Source organism: Capra hircus, chromosome 18 (assembly GCF_001704415.2).
Source record: "Capra hircus breed San Clemente chromosome 18, ASM170441v1, whole genome shotgun sequence".
Lineage (NCBI taxonomy): Eukaryota > Metazoa > Chordata > Mammalia > Artiodactyla > Bovidae > Capra > Capra hircus.
This window is the reverse complement of record NC_030825.1, coordinates 15,386,471-15,398,149: the sequence shown is the minus strand read 5'-3', so window position 1 is coordinate 15,398,149 and position 11,679 is coordinate 15,386,471. Positions and strand designations below refer to the sequence as shown.

At 61.5% G+C, this 11,679-nt stretch overlaps 1 protein-coding gene across 3 annotated transcripts in view; it reads left to right on the top strand.

Annotated features, from left to right (window-relative positions):
• Nucleotides 414-11,679, top strand: part of PIEZO1 (piezo type mechanosensitive ion channel component 1) — a 56,793-nt gene continuing 45,527 nt past the window's right edge. For all 3 annotated transcript variants that reach the window (XM_018061852.1, XM_018061851.1, XM_018061853.1), the window contains exon 1: nt 414-513. In XM_018061852.1, the coding sequence (XP_017917341.1) occupies nt 450-513 (64 nt within the window). In that variant the 5' untranslated portion in view covers nt 414-449. The remainder of the gene's footprint in view (nt 514-11,679) is intronic.

The following is an 11,679-nucleotide window of genomic DNA, read 5'->3' as shown; positions in this document are numbered from 1 at the left end:
GCAGAGTGGGTGCCGGGGCGCGCCGGGCCGTCGGGGAGGCGCGGAGGCGGGCACGCCGGGAGGGCGGGGGCCGAGCTTATAAAGGCCCACGGGCTGGCCGAGGGAGGAGGGAGCCGCCGAGCCGCGTCCCGCCCTGCTCGGCCTCCGCGAGCAGCCGAGAGAGTCGCGAGCCGCGCGCGGCGCTCCGCCGCGGGGCAGGGCTGACACCGGAGCGAGCGCGGACCCCGGCCGTCGGCACCGGCGGGACGCTGCGGACCCTGGCCCTGAGAGGAGGAGCAGGAGGAAGCGGAGGCGCTCAGGTCCCTGCTGACCAGCCGGGGTCCTGGCCGCGGCACGCGGCACGTGCGGCGACCCGCCCTGTGCGCCATGCGCCGGCCGGGGCTCCCCCGCACCGCCCCTTAGCGCCGCGCCGGCCGAGCGACCCTGGCCGGCCCCGGGGCCCCTCGGGCATGGAGCCGCACGTGCTCGGCGCCGTCCTATACTGGCTGCTGCTGCCCTTCGCGCTTCTGGCCGGTGAGTGGGGGCGTGCGCGGAGGGCTCTGGACTGGAACAGGGTCTGCGTCCCCGCTCCCCGCATTCCGGCCAGGCCACCCGGCGAGAATGGTCGAGCAGAGGATGGTGCGCGGGCGGACGCGGAGATTCCCCGGGACGCCCGGCCCTGGGCGCCCGCATTCCAGAAGCATGAGAGCGCCGGGCCCGCCGGGAAGGCCGGGGCCCCGTCCGAGCGCCAGGCTGGGAGGGCGGCGGCGGGGTGGCGGGCAGATGGCACCCTGGCGCCCACGAAGGCCGGCGGCGAGCGCCCCCCGGAGAGGGCGGCGGATGCCTCGGCCCGCGGCGCTGGGGGTAGGGACACGGGGACAGGGGAGGAATGTCGGCCCCCCATGGGAGGGGCCGGGGCGTCGGTGAGTGGGGCACGAATCTCTTTTTCTCTTTCGTGTTAAAAAAAAAAAAAAAAAAGCGCAAACTTGCATCACGACTTCCTGACCAATCTGGGAGAAGGCGGGCTTCCTGCCTGGAGCTGTTTAATCTGGAGCCTCTGGAGCAGAACTAACGTCGCTGTGCCCTGGGCTCGGCCCCCCCACTCTTCCCCTTCCCGTCCCCACCCCCGGCCGAACTAGGGCCTGCCCTACTCTGGAAAAAATAGTTCGGGTTCCTCCCTGCCTTCCCGGTGCCCTGGCTCCTCCGCTGGGCTCTAGAGCTGTGGGAGGGGCCGGGGGTGGCTCTGATCTGGGCTTGGGGAGAGGGTGCCCCCAAAAGACTCTGGTCTTGGTGCCAGAGCTGAGGTCCTCACCCTGGCATCAGTGTCCCCAGCTTGTGCTGTCATCTGCGCCCCTTCCGGAAAGCTCTAGCTGTGGTTCTTGTTGTTCAAGGCCCCTCCCCTATGCACCCCCCCTGGCCTCCCTGTGCCCAGGGCAGAGTGCCGGAGCCTCATTTCACCCTTCACACGCCAGCCCTTGGGCCCCAGCTCCCTCTTCTGGGGCTGCCTCTACTGGGTGTGAGCTGAAAAGTGGTCTGATTAATTCAGAGAAACAGGGAATGGTTTGCACTGTGAGTCTGCCTGTTGGGTGGAAATCCGTCAGACCATGGTGGGTGTTGGTGGTTTTACTCTGAAAGCCTTTGCAGAGCCTCTTAAATCTCTCCAGGTGGACTCTGCCCGCTTCTGTCATAGGTGGGCGTGGGCTCCAGTGGGCCAGGAATGTGGGGGCCCAGAGCAGCCGGCACCAACTCCCACACAGACTGTGTTTTGATTTGTAGCAGAGAAAGGTGGTGAAACTTGGGAAAATTTCAGGACAGGAATCAATGAAAACCATTGAGGTCAGGGAGGAGGGTCTGAGTCAGCCTTGTGTGGACAGAACAGCCCAGGATGTACTGGGAAGAGCACAGGGTCAGCCGGCCTGTCTTTCTCCTCTAGCCTTGGGAAAACACATGTTAACAGGCCAGGAAAAGAGACCCAGCTGGAGGCCAGGCTCAGAAGCCGGTAACCTTCTCACTGCAGGCTCGCCTCTGACGGCCCGCAGCACACCTGCTGCCTCCTTAGCCTCCGAAGACACCAGGAGAATCAGGTTGGCCTGTGCGGGAGGGGCCTCCCTCCTGAAGGGCATGCCTCCCCACACTGTGCAGTCTCCTTGTTCAGGGTCAGCAGACTTTTCTCTGATGAGCTGGATAGTAAATATTTTCACATTATCAACTCTTCTGATATTTTTTCCAGCCATTAAAAAATGTAAACACCGCTCCTAGCTTGTGGGCTGCAGCAAAACAAGTGGTGGAGCCAGGCTCAGGCTGAGAGCTGGAGTTTGTTGGCCCCGAGAATTAATCTGTGTTCATTGGGCCCTTGGCTGCAACTCAAGTGGGTGATGGAGTTGGGGGGAGGGTAGGTCTCTAGTTTCTGGATGCGAGGTGGAGCTACTCAGGGTTCCCACCTGGGCTGTATTGGAGTCTCCTGGGAGCTTTTCACATCCTGATGACTAATTTTTTGTGTGCTTGGCTCAGTTTTTCTGTAAACCTGAAACTGTCCCCCAAAATAAAGTCTATTAATTAAAACCCGGATACCCAGGTCATACCCCACACAGATTCTGTGTCTGGGTGTAGGACTTGGACTTCCATGTTTTTTCTTGAGCTTCAGGGGAGGGTGATGTAGAGCTGGCCGAGAGCCCTGCCAAGTGACACCTGAGAGGTGGAGGCCGGACGCCAGCTCTCGGGGCCAGGTGGCTCCCGAGGGATCTTGCTGTGCTGCTGGCTGGAGGTGGGATGTTTGCCCTGTTGCCTTCTGAGCACCCCTCGCTCTGTGACGAGCTTCGGTAGAAATGGTTAGTTCGGCAGTGTTTTCAAAGTGAGTGGTGGGTGCTGGATGGGCCATCTGAGGGTTTGGGTTATCCTAGGGCACCCCTCGCCTCCCAAAATCCCACTTCCACTTCCTTAGTACATCAGAGACCCCCAGTCTCCCATCCCGGAAAGGGTGACAGCCTTCATCATTTTACCTGTTGTCCCTGCAGCCCTGAGGGGTCAGGACCCAGAACCGAAAGCTTCTAGAGAGACGTCAGGACAGAACACTTTGTGATTTCCCCGGGAACGGCCCCGCCCCCAACTCTTGACCTAATGGGGCGGGGGCAGCCTGAAGGTCGCACTGTAGCAGCGAGGCAGGTGGTGAGAAGGTGGGAACTGTATCACTGATCGGCAGACACGTGCAGGGCGGCAACATGGCTTCCTCTTGTGGGATGGGGCTCCGGCCTCTCGGGCACGCCCACCGCATGCCACGTCACCTGCCAGCCTGTCACTGCTGTGTCACCGTTTAGAATGGGGATGCTTCCTCCTCTACGTAGGGGATTCACCATCACTGTCTCAGCACTGCTGTGAGGCAGGCAGGAAGGCAGTGGGAAGGCAGTCCTAGGACGGGGGCCCCTGGTAGGAATGCGGCCCCGAGAGTCCACCTCAGCTCCCGGGCTCCCAGGCTCTTGGAGCCAGCAGCAAGCCCAGGCTGTCCTGTTCAGAGACCCCCTCAGAGCTGAGGCTGGGTCTTGCTCTCCTCTGCCACCTTAGGGAGGAGACTCGGCCTTGGCAGCTCCTGCCCGCTCCCAGGACTGATTATGTTGCAGGGCTCAGGTGTCTGGCTGATGGGCCCCAAGGAATCAGTGTGATCAGGGAGGGGCCGGGATCAGCCCAGGAGCTGAGGACAGCCACCCCACCAGCATCTGTACCAGTGGGAAGGGTCCTGCAGAGGAAGTGCTGATGGAGCGGTGGGGAACGTCTTGGGTCCTGGCTGTGAGGCTGCTTCCTGGGCGGTGTCTCTCCTCTAACACTTTCAGTGCTCAGAGATGGAGAGGGAAAGGGGCCCTCTGCTCTGTGTGCAGCCGCAGGGGACTGCCTTCTGTGGCGGGGCCACCGCAAGGGTTGAGGATAGCCCCTGGGCCTGCCCCTTATCTTTAGGGCCCAGTGTGAGCTGTCTCTTATAGGAAGCCACTCTTGACCACCCTGGTCCAATGAAGTATTGGTCTTTTCTGTGTTTTCTGTTTTTAGAAATATATAGACTTAAAAAAAAAACAAAACAAAACACTTAGTCTTTTATTTGCCCAAGGCCAGCTATTGCAGGCACTGAGGCCTCGACTTACCGAAGGGGTGGGGGGTGGGGTGAGCCGTCCTGCCCCCTGGTGCTGCCTGCCCCTCCTGCTTCCTGCAGGAGATGGGAGAATAGATAAAGTGTACGGTGTGCCACCAAGCATCTCCTCAGCTTTGTGTGCGTGTCAGCAGCTCAGGTGGTCCAACTCTGCGACTGCATGGACTGCAGCCTGCCCAGCTCCTCTGTCCAAGGGATTCTCCAGGCAAGAGTGCTGGAGTGGGGTGCCATTTCCTTCTCCTAGACATTTTTTATGCAGACTTCTCCCTTCTGGTTACCAAAGCAGTTTTCCTTCCTCCTTGGGGTACAGGCTCCAGGTGTTACAGAGGCAGGTGAGAAGGCTGCCCTGAGTGCCCCCAGGAGGTGGGTCAGTGCCCTCTGTGGGAGCTCCTCCCACTCTTGACCTTTGAACCCCTCTGAGTTGAGCCTGCTCTCTGGATGAGGATCGGGGGGGCTTGGGGGATGAGAATACAAGCAGGTTTTCCTTCCCAGGGCAAGTGAGTTGCGTACCTGTTGTCAGGTGTTACCTGTGGAAGAGCCCAGGGTGGGCAGCCCCAGGGAGGCTAGGGGCTGGCTTTGCAGGACAAGCTCGAGGTGGTGCCAGCCTCTGCCTTGCTTTGACTTGCCAGGCTCTCACCCCTCTCTCTGGGCCTCAGTTTCCTCACCTGTAAAAGAGACAATAAAAGCTTGAAAGCCAATACCAGGTCTCTGATCTCTTGGCCTCTGGACGGGGCAAGGCAGGGCAGCCCTCCCTTGCACAGTGCTGGAGGGGGAGCGAATGGGTCCATGACACACAGGGCTGCCCACTGGCCACAGGTGGTTTCCAGGGCGGGAGGTGTGGTGTCCAGGGCCAGCCTGGCTACCCGGCCTGACACCTGCCTGCCCAGATTCCTGTGCTCACGTGAAACCTGTTCCCAAGTTCATTCAAGCATCATCTCACCAGGTCTCTTGAGATGGAGCTCTGGGCAGGCTCCTAGGCTCTGGTTCAGGGCCAGTGGCGGTGGGATGGGAGGAGCTGGACCTGTTCTCCTCTGTAACTGGGCCGAGGTTTCCTTGGGTGTAAAGGGAGGTGTGGATCCCCCCAGCTTCCGGCACCTTGGTCCTGTAAGGGCCTTTGCCGTGTTTTCTCACACTGGGCTGAGTCCAGATGGGAGAGAAACATGGTGCTGTCAGTGATGCCGTCCCCGGGGGTGTCCCCTAGTGGATGCCATACAGCTCGAGGTCCGGGCTGTGGGGCACTGGCGGGGGGCACCAGGCAAGACCAGTCTGCCAGAGGGAGAGAGGTTGTCTGCCACGCTGGACAGGGGGCAGAAAGGCAGATCCAAGGTGCCAGAGCAGTGCACCCAGGGTCAGGCCATCTGTGGAAGGTGGTCAGTGAGTGGCCTGCAAATGGGGACTCCAGTCCCCTGGGTGGCCAGTCGGAGGGTTGAGGTGGGGTGGAGAGGGAGGGGCAGCGCCCAGTGGGCAGTCAGGCAGGAGGGACTTGATCCCCTCCCATGTTTTGATCTGTATTCACTGTTCACTACAAAAGTAATGTATGAATACTTGTCATAAAATAGCCAAGAGTTAAATCAGAAGAGAGTAAGTTTCTTCTCTCATCCTTTCTTCTCCCTTTTGTCCAAAGCAAGGCCCTTGTCGGTGGTGAGGGCCTGAGGTTGCTGTGCCCCCACTCGTGAGGTTAGGTGGCTCCAGCGTTTGGAGCCATGGCAGTGCCCTGTGGCTGGGGTTCTGTGGGTGCCCGGGGTCACCAGCCTCTGCCCTGGGGAGGACGCTGCGAGGCTGAGGCCCGGCACTCGGGCAGCCCTGGAAAGCCACCAGCGTGCGATGGGCAGTGCTGGCCCAGACCAGCCGCCCCGAGCACCTCAGGCCGACATGCGTGGCCTCCCCCTTCCATGCACCGTCTCGGGCCTTTGCCGAGTGGGGCGGGTCGATTTTTCTGGTGTGTTTTAATCACATAATTATAGGGAGTATTTTTAGTTCCCTGTAACGGCCGGCTGTTTACCAGGCTCCGACCTGCGCTGTTTGTCTCCCAGAGTATATATAGCTGGGCCTCCTCTCCTTCCTGGGGTCAGGCTAAAGCGGGACCATGGCCACCTCAGCCGCCTCCTGTGGTTTCCTTTGCCAGTGAACAGGCGGCTGAACCGGGCCCCTAAGCTTCCGCAGAGCGGGAGGGGCCTGGGGGCTTCTGTCCTCGAGAGCAGATGGGGGTCTGTCCCGAGTCCGGAACCGCTGACCGCGCGGTGGGCCGTGAGGGACGCGCCTCTTGGGCCCTGTCCAGGCTTGGCTGTGACCGTGGCGGTGCCCAGGTGTGCAGGTGGCCTGTTCCCTGGCTCTCCCCACCTCCCCTGCCCTTCAGTGGCCTCTGGTGGATCCTCTGAGGGAAAACAAAAGAACAGGACTGCTATGTGCACAGATTCCCTGGGCCCGCATAAGCAGCCAGAGGCCTGTGATTGCGGCCAGGATCGCGGCCCAGTCTGGAGGGACCAACCGAGAAAGCACACGGCTTGGGTGCCCGGGCAGAGACCTCGGAGCAGAAGCCTCACCAGCCTCAGGCCTGAGTCCCGGTCTCTCTCACGTCCTGGAGCCACCAGGCCTGTGACCTGTGGGCTGGGCCCTGTCACACCCCAGCCTCCCCCTGGGGCCCAGGCTCCTGTTCTGCCTCCATTCCCGCTCCCCCGAGTCCCTCCCCCTCATTCACCCCCTTCCCTCCCCCATTCACCCCCTTCCCTCCTCCTCATTCACCCGCATCCCTCCCCCTCATTCACCCCCATCCCTCCCCCTCATTCACCCCCATCCCTCCCCCTCATTCACCCCCTTCCCTCCCCCATTCACCCCCTTCCCTCCTCCTCATTCACCCCCTTCCCTCCCCTATTCACCCCCTTCCCTCCCCCTCATTCACCCCCATCCCTCCCCCTCATTCACCCCCTTCCCTCCCCCTCATTCACCCCCTTCCCTCCCCCTCATTTACCGCCCTCCCAATTCTGTCCTCTCATTCACTTGATTTATATTTACAGTTAAAACACTGAAACAACACATTATTACAACAGCATTAACAGGTGCTTTTCAAAGGGAAGCACGCTCTCTTATTCCACTCCCCCTCTCAGCTGCTTCATCCTCCCCTTTTGCCCCTCCCTGTCAATGGCCAGGGGTCATAGTGACCATGGGGCTCTCCCAGGAGCCCTCAGAGGCTGTGCAGCATGTACCTGGCTCCCTTGCTGGGAGAGTGTCCCTGGGTCGCTTCATGGGGGAACGAGTCAGCCTCATGGCAGAGACCCCAGTGGGCTCCCATGGACCCAGGGGCACCTAGGACAGGTTTGTACAAGTTGCCTTTGTGATGTCACAGGGCAGGTCCCCAGGCCCCTAACTGCCATGTGCCTCTGTGGGCAGCTGGCACTGACCGTCTCCTCCGTTCATGTGGGCACACAGCTCTGCATCATGTCTTTGCCTCAGGGTCCACTCCCCCCCGACTCCAACCCTGCAGCCTCCATCCACGTCCACTGGCATCACAGCCTCTGCTTGGACAGATTTGGGGGCTCCAGGCTCCCAGCTCTGCTCCCAGATGCGTCCCATGGCAAGGTGGCCTTCCCAGTCATTCGAGAGCTGCCTGCTGCCCACCGTGCCCTCTCCTGTGCGTTCACCTGGCACGGGGCCCCCCAGGTTTCTAGTCTCCCCTCTGGATGAGTCTCCACTCGCTTTCCTGCGCCTGAGGGTGGGCAGTAGTGGCCCCGTGTCACGGATGGGCACCCAGGGCGAGAGCTCTGGTCGTGGTGCCCCTGCCTCCCGGGAGCTGCCCAGTCCGGCACCTGTCAGCACACAGGGGGCTCCTCGGTCCCTGCCTCCGGCTGCACCTCTTTCCCTGCAGAACTTCCATCTGGCCCCCCAACTCCACGAACCTGTTCTCACCCTGGAACTTGCCAGCTGTCCGCCTGCCACCACTTCCCACAGCCACCCCTCTGGCCCCCCCAACACTCGCTTGGCCCAGATTTAGGAGACTCTGGGGTCTCCACAGAGCCCCCAGGGGAGGACGGCACAGCTCACACATCAAGCTCTGCATGGGGACAGCTGGAGCTCGGGGTGGAGGGCAGGCCTCACAGTTGAGGCTGGGTTGACAGTCGAGTGCAGCCATGTACCGCCTTCCCCAAGGACTTGGAAAACGTTTCCGCCTCTTGCGCTGCACCCCCGCCCTGCCCTCAACTTGGTTTTGCCTGCTCTGGGGGTCCATGCTTGAGGGACCCCTGGGGGCGTGTACTGCTGTGTCTGCTGTCCCCTCAGTACTAAGTTTGTGTGATTGTCAGTGACCGCCTGGCAGTGGTCCCTTCTGGCGCTGGCTTGTCCCCTGAAAGCACTGCCACATTTGCTTATCCTGTCACCCCTCCCGCCTGGCGAGTAGGCGTAGGCTGCGAGGCGTAGGCTGTGAGCCAGCGCATCTCTACGGACGCACCCATGTGTTTCATACACTCCTGGGCATCGGGTTGCCGGGTCACGGGCCTCGACTGTCCACTGCAAGTAGGCTCTGGTCTGTCCTCTGGTTGGCATTTGGGGATGTTGCAGGGCACCCCACACATGGTGTTGGCCTCTGATTCTAGCTGGTCCGTGGGCGTGAGGTGGCATCTCCTGAGACTTCAGGCTGCGCTACTTTGATGCCAATGATGCTAATCACCTTGGTATCTTCTCTGGCATGTGTCTCTAAGAATCTTTCACCCATTTAAAAAAACTGGATTGTTTATCTTTTTACTTCTGACTCAGGGGGTTCTTTGTGGACGTGAGATGGTAAGCTCCTTATCACCCTCCTGTACTGCATGTGGCTTTCCCTGCCTGTGGCTCACAATCCCAATTGTCATCTTTATGGTGTCCGGTGGAGAGCTAATCATCATCTTTATGGTGTCCGGTTAAGGGCAAGTGTTTTTAGCTCAAAGTCCTGTGAACTCAGATGTTACTGGCCGGGACATCCTCTCCTGCTCCCCCGAGCTGGTGGTGGGGTCTCTGAGTACTTCCTGGTGGGTGGGCCGCTCCACTCACTGGGCTGGGCCTTCCCGCTTCCCCGCACCCTGCCCTTGCCCTTCCTGCACCCTCCGCTCACCCTCCCACCCTAACCCCCTCTGCTGCCCACCCAGGTTCTGCCAGCTCTCAGACCTCCTCCAGGGCCTCTGTCCTGCCACGCATGGCAGGCTCTTGTCCTGGTGTCACTGCTGCTGCTGGGACCCGCACTCTGCCTGTCAGGATGTGTGACCTCCCACAGCCGCTGGCTGCATGAAGTGGGTCCATTTCAAGTCTGCAGAGATGGTCTTGGCCTCCTGACCTCCATTCCTGTGGTCCCCATGGACACGGTGACCAGCTTTTGTTCATTGGCTTTCCCTCCTGACTGTTCCCCACCCCCCAGGATAACACCCCCCCAGAGTCGGACCCCCAAGTCCGAGGACAGGACAGCCTTGCTGTTGGATGCACTCTCTGGGGTGTGAGTCTCATGTGACCCTCGGGGAGGTGATTGGTCCTGGGGGCCTGTCCATGTCCAGGGTGGCCGGCACCCTGCCTCCTGCCCGCTCCTGTCTCCTCTGGGCCCTGCCCAGCTTGGCACACGCTCAGCCTGCCTCTCCGCCCTGTGCGGAGGCACCCTCATGGTTCATCTCCATCCTTGCTGTCGGGGTGGTGCCCATTTGTCCCTGGGCGCTTGTTTCCTTGTCACTGTTGCTGTGGCCCCGCCAGGGTGGGCCTGTGCCTAGCCCTGCGAGTGGGAAGTGGTTGAGGCAGAGGCCCTGCAGGCTCTGAGCCCTGCCTGCTCCATGAGCGTCCTGCTGCTTATCAGTGGTGCAGACCTTCCCCACCGGGGAGAATTGGCCTGTCAGGCCCTAATCTCTGGAGGTCAGGGGCGGGGGGCACTGGCAGGGGTGTAGGTGACCCAGAGACAGGGGCTTGACACCCTGTGGGGGCCCCTGAGTGGTCCCAGAGGAGGCCCTGGGGTGGGCAGCATCACAGGTGACCCCAGCAAGGGCCTCTCTTGCCTCTGAAACCTCGTCTTGACAAACGGGCAGATAATGTGACCTCAGGAAGCGGGAGTAGCTCTGAAAGCAAAGTGCTGGGGCATCTTCTGGTCTGGAGGCAGCTCTGGGGTAAGGGGAGGGCCTGGGCCCTGGATCCTCTGTCCCAGTGTCCTCTGCTCCCTTGGGGGCTGCACCCCGGTTCTGTGGGGCCGTCAGCAGCTGCCCCATCAGACTCTGGTTCTTAGGAACTGGGGGCCTCCGAGGGGTGGCTTCTATCCCGGGATTGCAGGTGGAGTCTCTAGCTGGGGGGTCCTCTGTCCAGGCTTTCGCTGAATGAACAAAACCTGGGCCACCCAGGGAGGGAGAAGCCTGTGCTCCACTCCCCAGGGGGTGCACCTCCCACCTCACCCCCGCACAGCCCCTTTGCCCTCACCATCGCCTCCCTCACACCATGAAGACTGGAAGGGTGACCACACCAGGAGGGCAGTGCCCACCCCACCCCATCTGCTCCCTTCCTCGTGAGAGTGAGGCATGAAAGGCTGGAGGCCAAGAGTTGTTGGGGAGGGGGGTGCCCATGCTGAATGGAGGAGCCCTCTGACCCTCAGGGGCCTGGAAGGCACACGAGGCAGACAGAGAAGGAATGGCTGCCTCCAGAGGCAGCTCCCGGAAGCTTCTGGGCTGGACAGGCTGTGTCACATTCCAGAGCCTGAGACACTTCCAGGCGTTTGGGGGGTGTGTGGAGGCGGGGCAGGGGGAGCCCACTCATGTCTTCAGGAAGTGAAGGGTGACTACGGGGTCTGGGCCGTGGGCCGGGGCTCTGGGACTTGGGAGACGAAGGGGCCCCAGGGACGGTGCTGCTGCAGAGGGGCGGGCTGGGAGCAGGTGCGCCCTCTCAGGGGTGACCTGAGGCCCCAGGCGGGGCCGCTGGCACCACCCCTCAGGCGAGGAGGCGGCAGGCCCTGGAGCCATGGAGGGGGACGGAGCGGAGGCTGTCCTGTTTCTCCTGTCTGCCTGCTCACAGCGCGAGGCTGCCGGGAGTTAGGCATCCAGCACCCGTCTGCTGGCTCCTTGTAACCTGAAGCTGCTTTCCTCTCTGCCTGCATTCTCTCTGGTGGCTCCTGAGATGGCCAGGCCATCACAGGCCACTGGGCTCTCCGTGTGGGAAAGGGCATATCGTCGGCTTCCTCACTTGCTGCCTAGCATGGGGTCCTGGAGTCACGTTGCTTCTTCCTCGTTCTGATCATAGACCTGGATTGTCAGGTCTAGAGACACAAGATGCTGGATCCAGAGGTAGCGGATGGTCGTGCCAGCACTCTGCTTGGGATCCAAACTCCTGCCGGGTGGTCCCGGGGCTTCAGGGGTGTTTATGCACGGGTGTTTGGATGTCGTCACCTCTGTGTCACTCCTGCGCATCGGTGCCCTGCCCGGTCCTGTTCTGTGTGCGGAGTCTGGGGGCCCGCCAGGGCTGTCGTGGGACCTCAGGCGGTCCTCGCCTGGTCCTGAGCGCCGTCACAGGCTGCCGCTGGGCTGGGACTCAGGCCCCAGTGTGTGTGGCCGCAGTGTGCCCAGCACCTGCCGGGCGGGACTTCA